This window comes from Melopsittacus undulatus, chromosome 6, assembly GCF_012275295.1.
Source record: "Melopsittacus undulatus isolate bMelUnd1 chromosome 6, bMelUnd1.mat.Z, whole genome shotgun sequence".
NCBI classification, from domain to species: Eukaryota; Metazoa; Chordata; class Aves; order Psittaciformes; family Psittaculidae; genus Melopsittacus; species Melopsittacus undulatus.
In genome coordinates, this window is record NC_047532.1 from 65,111,941 (window position 1) to 65,130,841 (window position 18,901).

The 18,901-nt window shown below is 39.7% G+C and overlaps 1 protein-coding gene across 1 annotated transcript in view; it reads right to left on the bottom strand.

Moving 5' to 3' along the window:
• Positions 1-18,901, bottom strand: part of DPYD (dihydropyrimidine dehydrogenase) — a 349,108-nt gene that overhangs the window by 219,304 nt on the left and 110,903 nt on the right. Inside the window, exons 5-8 of the mRNA XM_034064349.1 lie at positions 17,223-17,384; positions 8,323-8,519; positions 4,475-4,556; positions 1,173-1,260 (exon numbers count right to left, since the gene is read on the bottom strand). Of these exons, the coding sequence (XP_033920240.1) occupies positions 1,173-1,260; positions 4,475-4,556; positions 8,323-8,519; positions 17,223-17,384 (529 nt within the window). The remainder of the gene's footprint in view (positions 1-1,172; positions 1,261-4,474; positions 4,557-8,322; positions 8,520-17,222; positions 17,385-18,901) is intronic.

Below are 18,901 nucleotides of genomic sequence, written 5' to 3' on the forward strand. Positions count from 1 at the left end.
ATAACTTGAAGGTCAGAAAATTATGTCCGCAATTAGATACATATATACATATGTAATGTTAATATACATAGATAAACCCACATACATAAACCAAACACTCCAATCATCTGTGTAGAAGTCAATGGCCGCTTTTGCTAACCTTTAGCTGAACTGTTCTATCGTGCTTCTGAGTCAGAAATCATGCTGATATTCCAAATGTGACTGACAATTGTTTCCTAATCACTAGGCTCTCCAAAAGCAAATGTTTAGTTATGAATTAATCCCTGACTAGTGAGATTTCACAAAGCAGCTTGAAAGACACAGATGAAAACAATAAAGAAGTGAAGTTGGACCGTTGCCGTGTATACAATTACATTAAAACATGACACATCAGAATTCTTATACATGGAAGGTCTCTAACAATGTGAGGATTTAGAATGAGATAAATCCCAACACACTGTACTGTAATCACATGACAGAATAGACCTGCAAAGCTTATTATACTGCATAACCAGATGGTAAACAACAGTTGTCACTGTACTAAGAATTACATCTCTGTAATCAATAATAGGAAGGAGGAACAGTTGCACAACTTGTTTCCTATTATGTTCACTTAGGCAACGTCTAGATCAATAAAGAGCATTAAGCCTCATACCAACTGTAGACCATTCCTGCTCAACGTGCCTATCATATGGTAGAGATGGGTCCAGCTGTACTTCAAAAGGCTTGTAAATGGATAACAGTTCTAATCTAACATTAAAAAGCAGTGGTTCAAATAGCAGGCAAGTGTTCTTTAGCATATGAGAGGAGACAGACCTATGATGCCAGTTTTAGTATCAAAGTCAGCTTATTTTGTTAACCCATCTCATACCTATATTTTGCTACAGCCTATTTGCAGGATGTTACATGTTCTATATGGAGGGAAGAAAGAAGAAGCAACCAAGCACAGTATCACTGCCTTACATATAGACTAATTATGTGAGTACAGTTAGCGACTAGCAAAAATTATGTATCACCCCAGGCCAATCTGGCAATTAATTATGAGTAAGTTTTTAGATCATACCTTTGTTAATTATTTAAACCACCAAGAAATCAGCCCATTCAGCCACAACCTCAGCCACCTTTCAAATCCATCACACAAATGGGAACATTTTAACAAGATGACAAAACATGGGACACTGAGCTCTTCTTACCTATTCCAATGAACGCTGCTTTGTAGCCATTTTCTTTCAAGGTCTGGAGTGTCATTCCATCCATTGAAAGGCCTTTACCAAAAACGATCTGAAAGAATTAAAGGTTACTTGTTTTTCATGTGAAAACAATTGCTATTGTGTCCTGCATACAGACATGTTCTAATGAACACAACTAACTCATTTCATACACACCCCCCTCCTCCCCAGTGTCACACTTAAAAAGCCAGACTGGCTCTGACTTAAACAAGTGGCCCAAACTAGATATGGGTAAAGGCACCCTCAGATGATCCTCAGATGGGGGCCACCTCGCTTGGTTTGTGCTGTGAGCTACAAGAGTTAAACCAAGCTAAACCAACGAACAGAGCCTGTTTCTGGAACACACTACTGAAGTGAAGCTGCAAATGGCTCTTTTCTACTGTGAGTAAACCACTGTATTCAGTGCTGACTCCAAAAGGTTTTATTCCCATGTGAAAATAACTAATTTAAGAAACGTGATTGGGAAGAACATCCTTCAGGGAACATAACACTAAACAAATCACACCAACCAAAAACCAAGCAGTTAAGTTTATTGCAGGAACGGGAGTAAAAGTGTGAGCCTCTTACAGTGAAATACAGAAAAGACATGACACTGTTCTGTATTAACAGGGGCTGTGAACAGAAAACCAAGCAATGTTTTCCTGCACAGCACCAGGCACTTGGTAGGCTTCCAACTGTGCAGAATGCAATGCCATTCCCAAAGGAAGGAGGGTATTGATTTGCACTGCACTCTCAAAGCTCATAGCCAGGATTTTGCACTGAGAACACTAGCTAGAAAACCTTTATGCCAAAAACCGTCAGTGAAGCCAGTGGTGGGGTTGTGGATTCAGAAAACCTGCCTGCAGAAGACTGGGCTGGAGAAGGCAGGAAGTGTGAGGAATGTCCTACTTGCTTGTACTTGCAGCAGACTGTTCTGTATGATAAAGTAACACAGGTTTTCCAAATCCAAAATTGAAATGAGTTTTGATAGAAACTTGCACTTGTTCATCCTAATTCAGACAAGCACGAATGCCCACCAGAGTGTGGCAACTGGTATTTACTGAAAGGAATGTCACGGTAATAAAAATACACCTATAATCCATACTTGTTTCAGTTTAATTATTACTCGCTTCCAGAAGCAAAAGCCCATAGACTTGCGCAGCGATATCCCACTAGCAACCCTGCTTTGAGCAGCCATTGCAGAGATTGAGCAACTACAGTTCTAAGAGTGAGATGGGGAACAGTGTTTGCTGTGTGTTCAACAAACCAACTCTAGCAGCCTCCTGTGTAAAGGTTGTGCAACTGAAGATACACGCACCCTTCATTCAGCTCTCCTAATCCCAAGGCTTTTGAGTGCACAGAGCGCATGTGATTCCTCTTCTGGTATTTTGTACTTCTTGACACACATATGTGTGGTTTTAGCTCTGTACTTTACAATCACTGAACTTGAATGTTTTCCCCCAGGTTTTTGTTCTATCACCTTGGTATTCACGCCATGCTCTATTGTGCAAGCACAATGTGTTGTGATCTTAGCAATGGAAACCACTTTACTCTTCGTGTCATTGTATTTCTTGTTATTGAATCTATGTTCCATTTAATATACTTTTCCTATCAGTGATAAAATAAGACAAATATAAAATACAGGCTACAAAACCTAAACCACCCATCATGGTTTTGGTCTTTGGAGGTTTAGTATATATATTTAGTATTACAGATTTTATCAGAGTGTAAAAGCCATGGAGTTGTAATCCTTTCAGGACCACAGACTACATCCTCACTGGCAACACAATACATCCCATAAATTGTCATTCCAGTTTTTTATCCTATTGTGTACATATGGTATGAAAACCTAATGAAGGAATTTAAATGGCAATACTATTTTATGTGGGGATTCCTAATACTCCCAGGGCCCAGCTCCGTAATCCTTATTCAGCTGACTAATTCTTACTAATTTCAGCAGAATTACTTGAATAAACAGCACTACTGAGCATTTACCCAATACAGCACTTTCCAGCACAAATTTGAAATGCTTTAAGTAAACACCAGGAAATATTCTGGGCTTATATGTGAAGTATCTAAAGCTGAGGTATAAAGCTGAGGTACTTTGCTAACCAGCTTGCCAAAGAGTCAACTGCAAACCAGCGGCAGAGCTTGGAAGCAAATTCACACTGAGATTCTCTGCTGCACTTCAAACCTGCAGAGGACTTGCAGGTCAAGGTGACACAGTGGCTCCATCAGTCCATGCTGGAGACCTTTCCATAAGAGAGAGCCCTGTGAAACTGGGTTTTGCAGAGCTTCTGTCCAGCAATTTGATCTAAAAATGTCTCAGTGCTCTGGTTTTAGCCTCATCCCTACCTCAACCTCCATTCTGTCAGTCTTCTCAAGGGGTACAAAGGGATCTTTAGAATAGAAAAACAGACATAAAACATTTAAAGCTTTATCTTACATCTTTCCTGCATGTTTATGAAACCTGGGTAGATGAGGTTCTCACATGACTCTTGTGACAAATCACAATATGAACCAACGTGAAGGATTCCTGGAAGAACTTGTTTCACCGAATGCCTTAGCATCATGTTAAAAATACACTATCCCTCCCAGTACTCAAAGATTTGATCCAGTGATGCATTATTTGTGACTTCCATTAAAATGAGCAGCAGTTGTCAATACTATCTAAATCTTCAGCTCCAGCTCTAAATTAACAATAAAGCAGTGTTCCCATTATCATAGAAACAACAGACATTTATTTAACAGAATAATGCATAACTATTACTTTCCAACAAGTTGAATGACTGTTACTTTTTACACGTTAACACTTTAATTTTATGCATTTTATTGTAAGATTCACTTGGATACAAGACTGCGTGCTAAACTAGTAAGGAGAAAAGCCCCAAACCAGGGAGAGGGAGCAAAAGGAGAAGTCTGGCCCAGGAATGTTTGAAGTGATGCCAAACTTGCATGGAAAAAAAACTCGATTATAAAAAAAAAAAAATCATTCCAGTGGCTACACTGAACCCCTAAAGCAATTTAGGAATTTGTTTCTTACAGACAATTAATCACATGCCGGCATGCCAGATGAGAACTATTGATTGCCCTTTTCCAAACTAGTGGCATTCAGACAGGAGACAGACAAATGCCCTGAGCAAGAGGAAGCATCTTCCTGCCTCTGTCTGGCATAGCTTTTAATCGTTCTTTACTAATGTGCATGACATTTTGCTGTTAATCTTTGGCAGGGTTCTTGTTCTTTTTTCTCTCTGAGCTATACATAGGCAGGGTGTATTTTTCATTACCTTCACTCCGAGATCCTTCATAAGCTCAGCTTCAAAATTCACCACATCATACGGCAGGCGGAACTGGGGGATTTCAGACGTACTAAAACAAAGAGAAATGAATGCTTCTGAAATACTTCCAGCTACGAAGGAGAAAGGATTTATTTGTTACAACCTCAGTTCTTATAGCACACCTTAGTTAATTCTGACATATGTGAATGGAAATGTGCTGAAGCTTGGCTTTTTGAAGTTATTAGAGTGACACAACAGCATTATTCACCCGATGCTAAAAATACAGGCCGGGAAGTACCTTGAGGCCAATCCTGCTCACACATGCAGGTAACTGTTTAACATATGTTGAGCTTGAGTGCGAAAGAGCTTCAGCTCCATTTCTTTTGCTCACCAGAAATATGTAACACTAAACAAACAGAAGACACCCATTTAAGAACAGGTCTCATGGCTACTAAAAGGAAAGTGATCTCCTAGCAATGATTCATTAACCTATCAGGATGGACAAAGTCATTAATTTTCTATCAGCTCCTGGTCTCAAGTCTGCGTTTTGACTTGATGTTTATTATCTGGTACTTTTTCCTCCTGGGGAAGATTTGGAATGACACCTTCAAGTTCCCAGAATCACACATCTCCTGTATGGGAAAACTGCAGCGCAGCATAAAATCTCAGTTCATGTATACCGGTACAAATCTTTATCTCCAATGAAGTGACATCTACTTATGCCAGTTCAAAAGCCCTGCCATAAACCACATTACAGGTAATCAGAGTGAAGTTCTTGTTTAGATACTTTTGTTCAATGCAGATCAAAACCCTGCATATGCAGAAATGTGAATCTCTCCCCAGATATTCCTAAAGCTTCTGTCTAATGTGTTTTCAAATTAATTGAGCTATCATTTCCATAACAAAGCACTGGCACCAGAGATTCATTGTGGCTTTGTTTTATATACTGGTAATGACCACACCATCTTTAACATCTAACTTTCATGGGCCGCAAGGATTTTCTTTATTTCAAGTCATATCAACTTTATTTACATTGATAAGAAAGTGGTGTTCCTCCTTCTGATTTCTAATACTCCCCTTTTTTCGCCTTTCCTGACCAGTGTGCAATGAAAAGTGCGCTATACATCAGATAATAATGAACATGTCATGACAATACAACTTTCAGAGGTCGTTTTAAGTAAAAATGGGTCTGAGGCAGAAACTAATGTATCAAGATGATTCAGCAACCGAGATTCAATAAAGAAATCTAATAAAGAAAGGAAAGTCCTATTTTCCAAGCCACCTATAGATCTGTTGAAGGCCTGTCATGCTCTCAGAACACCACTGGCTGCTTTATGTCAGCACCAGAATCTGTAAACTATTCCTTGCTCTTATTAAACATTTACTTACAGTTTTGTGCTGTGGAATATACCCACATATCCATACATACATGTTCCTATGCAAACACACAGTTATGTGGGGACACATGCATGCACATTCATGACAATAAGTATTTTATGGAAGCCATCATGCTGATCAATACTTCTGATACATCGATTATTCTGATACAACTTCTTTCAGCAGCTGAAGACAGCCTCTGACTCTGCAACAGAGAGATAGAGCGGAGGAAAGAAATGGGGCAGAAGTGCAGGAGAGATGCAGTGGATGGGACCAGCATGTCACAGATTCACCTCTTCTACATATCTGATCCAAGTTAGAGGTGCCTGATGTTTCTAAGGTGGTACCTTTGTTTAAGGGATGCCCCTTTGGCCTAGTGAAAGAAATGTATGTTGTAAACCACCGGCGTAGCCAGAAGCACAAGCAGTGAAGCTTGTTCAGTCCCTAAGCAAGAGCATGATCTGCTCATGCCTATTCTAGTACTATAAAGCATAAATTTCACACTACTGGTGAAATGTAGGCAAACCAACCTGTCAACGTGAAGTATTCAGACATGGTCAGACAACCACAAGCTTAAGCTACGCTTACGTCTCACACCACAAAGCTGCAATCCCTAGTCACCTTTCTATTGCCACAACATTACTACAGTTAGCTATGACGGAGCATGGACGTAGAGGAACATCCTAGTTAAAACACACTTAAAAAAAGCAGCTGATTCCAAATCCAACATTAAATTGGGCTTGTCAGTCAGTTGCAATAGTTAATGAAGCCTTGAAAACATACTCATCAATAACTTAAATTTGTCAAAAGATGGGCTGCAAAGAGTTAGGAATGCAATGCCATGGGCTAACCTCCCTTCTGATCCAAGATTAAAATAAGAACAAAAGGAACTGATGCCCTGAAACCAGATGTGAAACTTTCTCCAATGACTGGAAGGAAAAGCTGACCTTGATTGCTATATGCTGCTGAAGACTCAAAAGAAATCTCTTAAATTGCACTGCTTGACCACTAAGGACAGTAACTGAACAGGCAAAATGTAGCGTACGGCTTTCTACAGCAGAACAGACTGAATTTTATTTTAAATTTAACTTAAAACACAAAGAACAGATGCAACTTAAAACCACATTGCTTCAAATAGGCAAGCACACAGGAAGCAACTGAAGGATTGTACTGTAAGCAACTGCAGAAAGTACCATATTATACTGCCAAGCCCAATCCGAGTCTAACCTGTCACCAAGTAAAGCTTCATTGTTAGAAACATGTCATTATTTCCTACTAAAAACTGATTAGAAATCTGGTATTTATGAAAGCATATGCTACTCAGCAGGTGAGCTGGTATTTCATATACTACATTTTCAATCCTCTATGGCAACCAGCTCAAGTAAAACAGCTCCACAGTTATATATAAACACCTTGATAATTGGGTGGAATACTTCTAAACCTCACTGGGAAAAATGCAAGTAATCAGTTCAACTTCTTCAGCATTGATTCTCTATCTCCCAGAGCACTGAATAAGTATTTGACATTATGACATTATGGATCAAATTCATTAACGGTGTCAACTCCATCGATTTCAGTGATGCTGCAAAGAGAAATGCGAGTGTGTTACCCTTCTCTCTCTGTTTCTTTTTTCTCTTTCTTCTTAAACGTTTTAGTGTGACTACATCTTCAACATACCAAATTTGATTTTGAATGGCCTGCTATCCACTAGTTAGCTTCTAAAATACATTATCTTACCCAAGAAACTTAGAAGATATGATCTCAGCATTGTTATGGCGATAGAAATTCACCTACAAGTAGAGGACATAACGCTATAGAGATATCAGCCAAGTGGTGACCATATAGGAAACCTGAAACAGTACCTTCCATTGTGGATCTGCATTTTAATGAAGGTTGAGAATTGTAGGAGGTTTTTTCTCTTATGCTGTGGTTTGCTAAAGCTGCAAGCCCAGGCACATGGGACAGGTTTATTTACTGTCACCCTTATTTGCACAGAGGTAGCTCAAGAAAACATTTTATGTTTAAAATGCTCCATAAAATTAGTATCAGTATAAAACAGTTTAAACAGCTACCAATTCTTTTGCTATGTAGGGCTGTGAATACTTCATCAGGCAGTAGATGAGCTTCAGGTCCTTCCCAACCCTGCCCATTCCATGATTATGATCTTGTTTTAACATTTCTGGATAAGGGGAAAATGGCTCCTGACATCACTTTCTCAAGTATTAAATTGATGACAACAATTCCCCCCTGGAATTTGAGAGATCATATGAAGAGAACACAGGAGGTAGCCACCAGATTTTCAGTTAAAGCTCCCTTGTACATGTACCTGGTTTAACCTGAATGCTGAATTCTTTAAATTAATTAATTTATCTACTATCTGCCTTGGTAAAGGATTGTGTATAAACTATGTTTGCTCCATAGTTTTTTGCTATGCTTTCTACAATCATTGGAATCAGTGATTTGCTGTCATTGTTTTTTACCTTAAGCCGCCAACGTAGTCACGCTTTTCAAATATGGTGAGGTTTGAGTAGCCCAATCTAGCCAAAAAGGAAGCACAACTTAAGCTTGCAGGTCCTGCACCAAGAAGAGCTATCTTCACGTGATAGGCTTCAGGCATATCTTCTAGTGGAGGTAAGGACGGGTTTCTGATCTGAGGAATATTCATAGCTTTGAACACCTGAAAAGCAATGTAACAGGTTACATACTTTACATTCCCTCCTTAAATTTTCTTATGAGTGACATGATGGAAGCTTCTACTTGTGCTGTCACACATCTTTGATTTATCAGTGCAGACTGCTTCAGAACATGATAGGAATTCCCAAATGACATGATGTGTGCAGTTGTTAGAGATATTGGAGTTGCAAAGTTAGTCCTTTTTGTCTCAAAACTGATCTTTCACTACCGCAAGTTTTACAAAGAAGATGAAACCTTCTGAGAAGAACCTGACAGAGAAGACAGTTGTCTTGCTACCAGTAACACAACAGTAATACAAAGTCAGGCAGATGGCAGAGAATCTCTGCAACACCAAAAACTTCCTTCCAAACAATGTTCAGATTATTACCACCAGAAAAGTATTTCTGCGAGTAATGTCATGCCAGTGACAATTTTGCTTCTTCAAGAGACATCTTGTGTGACCCTGGATGAATATGGCCTGACTTTTTAGAGGTGATAATAACCAACCTTAGGTGGTTTTGAAATGCTTTTAGGAAATGGCCCTAGTCTTCAGTGCAGTGTTTTCAACGGTAACCCATGCTTTAGATGCCTCCTCTTGGACTGCTTTAATATGACTTATTTCATGTGAGTTGCTGACCTATGTCAGATGCTCTCCACTTCTTAATCAGCTATCCAAAAGCTGTAGGAAGAATGAAAGTTAGATTGTTTTCCCCTGAACTGCCTCAATTCCTCTCCTGTAAAATAGTGATGATCTGCTCCATTCTGTCTTGACAATTAAAAGTACTTTGAGATGGTCTCTGATCACTGCAATGTATTTATATAGAGCCCAGCACAATGGGCTCCTAACCTAGTTGTAATGTCACATGAGTTACATCAGATATGGGTTTAATCAGTTCTTTGTTCAGCCATACAGATAGGAGGCTAGGGCAGAAACGTTCTACATTCACTGAGTTACACTTCACTGGGCTATGCATTTACACACATTGTAGAGGAAGGATTCACAGCCCTTTGCAAGCTACTAAAGATTAGGAGCATGGAAAAACATTCTGTGGCAGAAGCACAATATACCAAAAGGATGCAAGAGTTCACTGTACTGAGATTCTGTCATATCACAAATGCCTCAAAGCTGAACCTCAAAAATAAACCTTGTTCCCATCTACTTCAACGCAGAAACACATTCCATAAGTACCAACTAGTCCTCTAAAACACATACATCATCTTTTGTCTTAATAAACATGCTGTTGAAGCTATCACACAAGTTTACCAACAGTTTTTACAGTCCTTAGAACTCAAGAATGAAAAGGTTTTTCAGATTGAGCTTTGGAAATCCCACTCATGAAGAGGATTTTCCATTTCTATTTGGAATCAATGCTCATTTTCTCCATGCACACTTGAGCACTCATGCCAGGTAAAGCAATTATGAGTTCCTTCCCCTCCTCAAATTCCTCTGTCAAATTCCCCCAGTCTTTGTAAACTGACACAGCATTTTAACCGACTGCAAGGAGCAGGAGACAGATAATTGTTCCTAAAAAGAACCATTTCAACCTGACAACGATACAATATGGGAAGGTTTAATATGGTTATTAATAGATTTCACAGGCTGGAAAGCTGATGTTGTGCTGTGAAGCGAGACTGTGATAACCAAAATGCACCAGGGTTATGCTCAAATCTCTGCTTTGTTACATCTACCCAGAAAGGACTTGAATGAAACCAAGATGCCATTAAAGTCTCCAGCAGTTGTTTTAGAAGGCTACTTAGCAATACAAATTATAACTTGTATATTTAATGCATATATTGAACATTGTGAACGTGCGTATACTTAATAAATGTATTATTCATTTATTGATAACAGAATTATGCTTATATTTATTACTGAATAGTTATACCCATCCAGTAACTGATACTAAAGCTCCACACTAGCACAGTGCAGCATTAAGTTTCAGAAACCAAGCACTCATGCAGGAAATCCTAGTAGTTCAGGCTGAATGGTCAATTTCAATTCTGCGTGTTTGCAAAGAGGGTGAAACTGCCTTGCTTGCTGCACAAGCTGGCTGTGCTGCAGATCTTGCCATCTGGAATTCAATGGCAGTTTTGCATATTAAGGCTGGCAGGAGAACTGTGTGAAAACAGCAAACTGCTCCAATGCATCTCAAGCGATTTTCACTCACTTCATGGTGAAGTTTCCCCATGCTGTAAATCACCTAATATCACTGACAAATCCTTTGGCATGCAGAGATGACCTGCCTTGCAAGTAAGTGTTCAATGCCACATTGCACACAACTGTGATAGAATCCCAGACTAACTTGGGGTGGAAAGGACCTTAAGATCATCCAGTTCCAATCCCCTGCCACGGGCAGGGACACCTCACACTAGAGCAGCTTGATCCAAGCCCCTGTGTCCAACCTGGCCTTGAACACTGCCAGGGATGGGGCAGCCACAGCTTCTCTGGGCACCCTGTGGCAGTGCCTCAGCACCCTCACAGGGAAGAGCTTCTCTCTTAGATCTAACTTGAACTTCCCCTGTTTCAGTGTGAACCTATCACCCCTTGTCCTGTCACTGCAGTCCCTGATGTTCTCAACCTGTCTTCATACACAATGTGCTCCAGCTCCTGATCATCCTTGTGGCACTCCAACTTCATCTCCAGTTTTAACCTGCTCCAGATGTAAGTACAGTTAAATAACATTGCCGCCCTTGTCCATTTTCCCTTCAAAAAGAGGATTTAGTTTTTCTTCGGGTGAAGGTTTTATTTTCTTTGGCAGTGGTTTTTAACCAACTCTGGTTATTTAACTCATATTTAACCCAATTTAACCCATTCAGGAAATTGGGGCCAAATAATGGTTTTTAAAGCTGAATCTTTCAGTGGAAAGACTAAGCCATCGTCCCCATGTCTGCCTTTCCTTCTGGCTCTCTCATACACAAACAACAGAAATTAGTTAGATTATTACTAAACATTAATAGCACTGTGCATTTATTCTTTAACTATTTATCAGATACTATGCAATCATCATTATTTCACCATCTAGAGCCTCTTCAAACCAAACACACACAGATTCCATCCACTTCTTAAGCTTCATGTCACTAGGGTCAATAGAAAGGATCCCCCATCTTACAAAACAAGGCTATGGAGACTGTCCTCAAGGAAGACACCATTTGACTAAACCAAAACAGCCACTCTATTCTGCTCGTGTTCCAACAATTGAACTAAATCTTCTCTTGATTTAGACATTTATAACATATTACAGTTTCCTTATTTGCATTATTTCAACATGTAAAGGTGTGAGTGTACTTGCTCAATGTTCCCTGTAGTGTGAAATCCGGGGGTTTGTTCTCTTCTCCCTCATCATTTAAACATCCTTTCACTGCAATGAGCTTGGTTCTTGTTCCAAAACATGTGGTGTACTTGACAAACAGCAGAATTGCAGGCACTGCATGCAAACACAATAGTTCCCACTCAAGCAAACTCCAGTGATTTCAATTGCTGAACAGCTGATACAAGTTCCATTTTCCTGGGAAGTTTCAGCCAACTCATTGTAGTTGTTCTTCAGGATGCAGACAGGGAAAAGCTTATTGTTCTCCTTGTGGAATAAAATCCTCATTCTTTAGTATTAGCATGTTTGGATGACAAGAGATGACATTTGGCAGAGTGGCAGGTGACTCAGAGAAATGCATTCTGCTAACATGATGACAATTATTTTATGGCATAGTAAGCATGATTTAAATGAATCTAAACCATTTAAAACCATTAGAGCAGGCTTGGAGCGGTTACTCACAACCATGATTTCAATTTTTATAGATATCAGAATAAAGTAACTCACTTCAGGCACTTTGGAATTTTCTGATTGGAATTTTTCATAGGAATGCTGTGGATACCCTTCTCCACCTATGCGTGGAGAATTCAGTGCTTGTTTCCATGCTTAAACTCTATAGAAAGGAGTTTATTAGTCAGGTTTGCCATTAAATATCCTTCACTAATATGATGAGATACCAAACAGCTATTGGCATAGCTGTTTAATGGATAAATACCAGCATCTAGCTGGTATTTATTTTAGTGGGAAACATATTGGTATATTCTGAATGATTACCAGATTTCAATCACGCACAGAAAGAAAAATACAGGCAATGAAATCAGTAACATTTAGGAACCAATTGTATTAGTTTCACAGTTCCCCACTGGTTTCCATGGATATTTATCCTGTAGGCTGGTTTCCATTAATATGGGCAGTTGACTACTTAAGGCAGAAAACCTACATAACTACTGTATTTTAGCATTTATTCCAGTCCCAAGAAAAGCCATGGATCTTGGACACTGCTGAGTCCATGCCTCAACATGTCAATAGTAGCAAGCCTCTGGGCACTGGCCTGAGATATCAGAAGTCATAGAACCACAGAATGGTTTGGGTTGTAAAACACCTTAAGATCATCCAGTTCCAACACCAACAAGGTGTCCAGGGGCACCATGTCACCCAAGGCTCTGTCCAACCTGGCCTTGACACTGCCAGGGATGGAGCATTCACAACTTCATTCAGATTCATCCCCTGAATTACTATAGGATGGAACTTCAGAAGGCTCCATAAGAATCATATTAAGACTGATCAGAGCTGTCAATATGTGACTAAATGAGGCAACCTGAACACAAGAAGTAGCTGTTGCTTCCTTGCACACAGTGGGTTGGGGGAGAATGGAGGTTAGGCACTGAGTGGGGAACCCTCACCACAGCCCACCCTTCCAGACCTGCTGAGATGCCCCCAGGTTAGCAGCAGAGAAGTTCATACAATGCATCTTTTAGAATAAAAACCACATCGAGTTTCCTTCTTCAATTTATTTCTGCTGCAACAGCAGCCAGAATGTATCTCCAGAGAGAAACAAATCACCACATCTATAGCTGGTACAAGAGTCCCAGTACTAAATGATCTAGTATTTAAATCTAGCATGCAGCAACTAAATTAATACCTTTTCTGTTTAGCTTGTGATAACGCTATTCAGAATGATTAACTAGAAACAGAGGAGAACCTTTCAGTTCTGGGATGTCTATACACGAATGGAAGATTTTGAGGGCTCATTGCTAATACCACAACAGACAATGTAATAGATCACACTTCCTTTTGACTACAAGCTTACAAGCTTGTACCTGAATAACCAGTAATTTTAGTGTATTCTGTGGGACTGACAATCATACAGCTCATGCCTGTATGTATTGTCACTGCAATCTCAGTGTATTTTCACTGAACTTTTGTTCCAAACCCAGACATGTTCCCTGATTCTAAAGTACTTGGGCAAAGGAGACAGATAAAGACATTAATATAATCCTGACCTGTGCAGCAGCAGGTGTAACCTGTGCTTGACACTCATCATTTATAATAGTGAGCTTGTACTCCATGTTATTCTCTAGATGCAACAGTTACCGTGGTAACTGCATCCCAGTGTACACATTCTACATCACAAATACAAACGGATGTTTCCTCATTCTCCCCCCCCGCCCCCCCCCCCCCATTTGAACATTTCATTGTCAAAAATCCACCTTTTTTTCCCAAACTGAGTTACAATTCACTTTGAGAATGAGCCAACCACACTTAGGGAACTCAACAGAAGGGTAGAAGAAAGATGTGAATAGGTGTGAGGAGCCATTTTTGTGTCGCTCTACTGGATGCAAGACCAGTATCTTACAATTAGGCATGTTTCACTGCAGTGTGAACAGATATCAGTCATTGTGCAGAAGCACAAAGGGCCACATGTCATACCTGTATATTTGCCATTTTACACCCACATTCTGGGTTTAGTGCAGTTTTTACCTTTCATCTCAGCTAGCAGTTGTGCCTTTTAGTAGCGCTCATGCTCGTAACGTGTCAAGTGTATGATGCTCAGCTGAATTCCATGGGGGGGAAAAAGACTAAAACTGGCTTTATGCACAATGGAGTTCACAGTAAATAAGCCCCTGTGGGACAAACCATTACACAGTCCATGAGAATTACCATGTAGCCCTCATTAAGAGTAGCACATGTTGCATGCCTGCATTACACCATTTGCTAAGTTACTCAGATAAGTAAAGCTGTGAACACACTTTGCTTGCAGTATCTGGGATACTTATGAAGGAACCTTATGATTTCCTTCAGTGGCTTGTATTTTTGTCATGATTTTCACTTGGAAGCATTCATACCATTGTTTTTATTCCCCACTATACATGCTTTCCCAGTTTTAAAAGAATGAAACCTAAACCAACAACACCGAGTACAAAACCAACCGCCTAGTGTAACTTCTGATGAGCACCACAATACATACAAAGGCTTTGTTAAAAAGCAGTAAATCTAAAGGTTATTCAAACCAAATTTTACCATTTTAGAATACCATAAAATACTCCAGATGATAAAATTTCCTGACATGCTATTTTTGTTACAGTGCTAAATAGCGCAACAACCTTACTTTGTTAGAACTACTATCACTTTAAGCAAACTTGAAACACGCAGAGTGAAGCCATTTGGAGCCATTCATCCTCTCTGCAGTTTTTCTATCAATCATTGTGCCAGCACTGAGCTTTTTTAATAGATTTCTAAAGATTTTTGAAGAAAAATAGCAGATATTTAGCATTATCTGCAAGCCATAATTCCTCTCAATTAATCACAGTGTTAGGGCTAAAAGGAGACACAAATCAAGTTTTAACAGATATTACTTGCATTTGGCTCCTAAAGAGTAATATTTCACCACTGTATTTATCATCTATTTGACAACTGCTTAATGTTTCTTCTTTTGTCTTTTTTTTTGGGGGGGGGTGGTGGTGGTTTTGTGCTGGTTATTTGTCTTTCTTAAAGCAAAAAGTCTTCTGCTTTGCAAAAAAAAAGTCTATTTTTCCATATAAGGAACAAAGCTCATTAGACGATAGGGTAATGAAATTGCCTCGAGTGATAAAATCTGAATATACACATAGAATATATGTATATACAAATATTTTACACATATATATACACACACATATACTGAATATACACATAGAACAAACACAATTCACTTTTTCAAGTCTCATCCTGTGAGGAGAACTTTGGTCTAAACTGATTCTTATACACTTGTACATTCAAACCTCTGGAAAATTGAAGTGGATAGCTACTCAAATGACAGATGGGAGAGAAGGCTGAGCAACAGCTAGCAGAAATGTTTAGCAGGTGTTCCAGAAGCTTTGCAAGTCTCCTGGAGAGAAGAAAGGAGGGATACAAACAGATTTAAGGAGAAGAACTGCAGCAGGTAGCACTGGTTGCTCATCGAATCCTGACCCACAGCCATTGAGAAGGGGGTATGAGGTCTCTGGATGACAGCACAGGTAAAATACTTGGCCTTACAGACGTATCATCTGTTACTTCACATTGATTTGCATTTCTACTTTGGGCTGTCTCTACAAAGTTGTTGGTTTTTTTCCTCAGGCCTTGTAAAGGTGACTGGAATTTCATTGTATGTTTGTAAATGTGATCAACTAAATGGCCCAAGATACAGAAGAAGGATATGGTTAGGGTTGTACAGAAATTTACAATCTTAACACATGCATATACCTTCTTTCATACAGCCATAACTTCCTCACTTTACACAAAGACACTTCAGAGATGATATCAGCTGAGTTTAGTTCAAATTCTTCATACTTGCAAAGGATTTAACATATGAGCGGTATCCTCTGCCTTTCTTCAGATGGAAATTAGAATCACAGAATCACCCAAGTTGGAAAAGCCCTTTAAGCTCATCCAGTCCAACCCTTACCCCAGCAGTGCCAAGGCCACCACTAACCCATGGCACTGAGGCCTCGTCTCCACGATGTATGAACACTTGCAGGGACGGTGACTGCAGCCCTGCCCTGGGCAGCCTGTTCCAATGCTTGAGCACCCTCTGGGGAAGGAATTGTTCCTCAGTTCCATCCAAACCTGCCCTGATGCAGCTTGAGGTCATTCCCTCTTGTCCTATCGCTTGTTACCTGAGAGAAGAGACTGACCCCACCTCACTACAACCTCCTGGCAGGCAGTTGTAGAGTGTGATTGAAACTATAGTCACAAATAATGCACATGCACCTCACCAGAAACCCTCCGTAAGTTCCTAACATCAAGTGGCAAGTAACAATCTTTGCTTCAGTAGCCAAAATATACACATACTTGCATGAACTAACACATTTACACACACATATGTGTATGTATCTCTTATCTATCCAAATAGATGTACACAGATGCAACAGATATGTATTCCAGGTCAAACTGAAACAACTTATTTACTTAGTTTTGACAAAACAGGACAGTTAAAAACCTAAATCATCGGAAATTTCTTAGCCACAACACCAATACAAATGCATACTAGTTCTGCTATAGATCTACACTATGCCCACAACAATTCGACATCTACTTAACATGCAGTTGCAGATGCAGGTGCACTTGATCTTCTTCCCTACTTCGGTAATATCCACAATTTCAGCTGCCTTAGATAAACCTTTCAGTAGAAAACACATTGTCTCAACTATCAAAGTTTGTTGTTCACAAATAACGTTCCTTATGTTCCCATAAAGTGTTGCATTATGAAAGCACTTCTAAGCTTCAGAATGCGCTGTAAGGATAACTCTTCTAACATACTACGCCACTGTTTTATCAGTACCAATTTTTTCTTACACAAACCATTAATGTAGGCAACCACTTAGACAATACTCATTGGTACATACATAGAATTTAAGACATTTGGAAGTCCGACATACCTCAGTAGCAAACTGCTGCAATCCACCAATATTAATTGGTCCCTCCTCAGTGGCATACAAATTGCAGCCACCAACACAGAGATCTGATGTTGGACACACCATTCCACATGTCAGGCCGAGGGGATTGTCAGAAAGGATCATTTTGGCAGCTCCATAGTAGTTCTGAAAGGGGGAAAAGGAAAGAGTGAGGGAGTGTCACATACCAAGGAAGCAACAATTCAAGAGAAAACGCAAAATACTGGCTCTGGTTAATAGAATAATATAAAAATAAGAGTATAATAAATGACACTGACATTATTTAAATGTACCAGCATTAATCTGCATTACATCAAAGATGCTGAAAACAAAGCAAAACTGTTGATTCTGCAAAGATAAACCTTTTTAGCTTGCAAAATCAGTTAAGAGCCTCTTCCACCTGAGGTGGCTCTAGAACTTCTAGTGGCTTAACAGGTCTAGGTTTGAAACCTCCTGTGCCTGCATTATATACTTGTATATACTTTCTCTATTTCTAGGTCAATTGAGCAGTAGCTCAGTTGTAACCCTTGCTGGAGATCTGACCAGCAAGCACCACTTAGAACATCAGTTCTTTATGAGACAGAGAATGAAAAGCTTATTTCACACATCTGTGCACACCACCTCTGTGGATAGTCCTGCCCTTCATACCAGATCAGTAGTACCAATTGTTCAGACCCATGATGGGAAGAGGAGAAAGCTTCTTAGGTACCAACCTGTCGATACTACACCACTGAACTCTTTTTCCTCAACTACATACTGACAAGGGCAAACCCTGATTTTCCCGTTTCCCTAAACAGTAAACCAGGAAACTAATTGAAGAAGTTAAGTACAATTCACAACTTCACCCGTGCTCAATATTCAGTGCACATCTTCAGCAAAGGAACAGTTTCCTGATATATGAGAGCTGGAAAGATTTCTTTCCATAATAAAAACCCTAAGAAATGGACATCAGCAATTCCCAGCATCTGATGCTGTGAGAAAACAACCCCTGGTTGGCTTTTGGTTTTAGACTGGATAATACTCTTAAGAGGGAGCATCAGAGGAGCGAATTGAAGTCTCATATAGAGGGGCACAGCTACTGATGGCTGCTCTGCATTTACATTACATTGACATTCATGACATCATGGTGGAATTGAAGCAAACCGTTTACATCCTATCCTTGCTGTTGTAGAGTCAATACAGGATTTTACTCCATGTAGACTCTAGGTCTTCGTTTTAAGCCCCATCAAGGGAAGCCCATGAAGCTGGTTAATGCCAGAGTTTCCTTTAAGGGCCAGAAGACAACCCAGTGCGCAGCACATAGCTGAGGTGCCACAGAAGAGCAAGAATCCAGTTATGAATCAAAAGAGCAGTGTCAAGATCTGACAATGCAACCATGAGTAACAAGGCTTTGCTTTGGAAAGTTCAATTCACTAAAGATGGACTAGAAGACAGAGCATAAAACTCGCTGAAGTTAAACCCGATGCTACAGACACAGCCTAGAGATTCTCAACAGAATGCCAATATTTAAGAGATGTATTTGTGGATGTTACTGGACCTTTTGCTTATAGATACTGGTCAACTCCACAGCATGAGCCCCTGTTCATCACCTGGGTGTACTTGCATGGGATTTTCCTAGGAATTATTTAAAATCCATAGGCAAACCCTTTTCACAACTCTTGTGG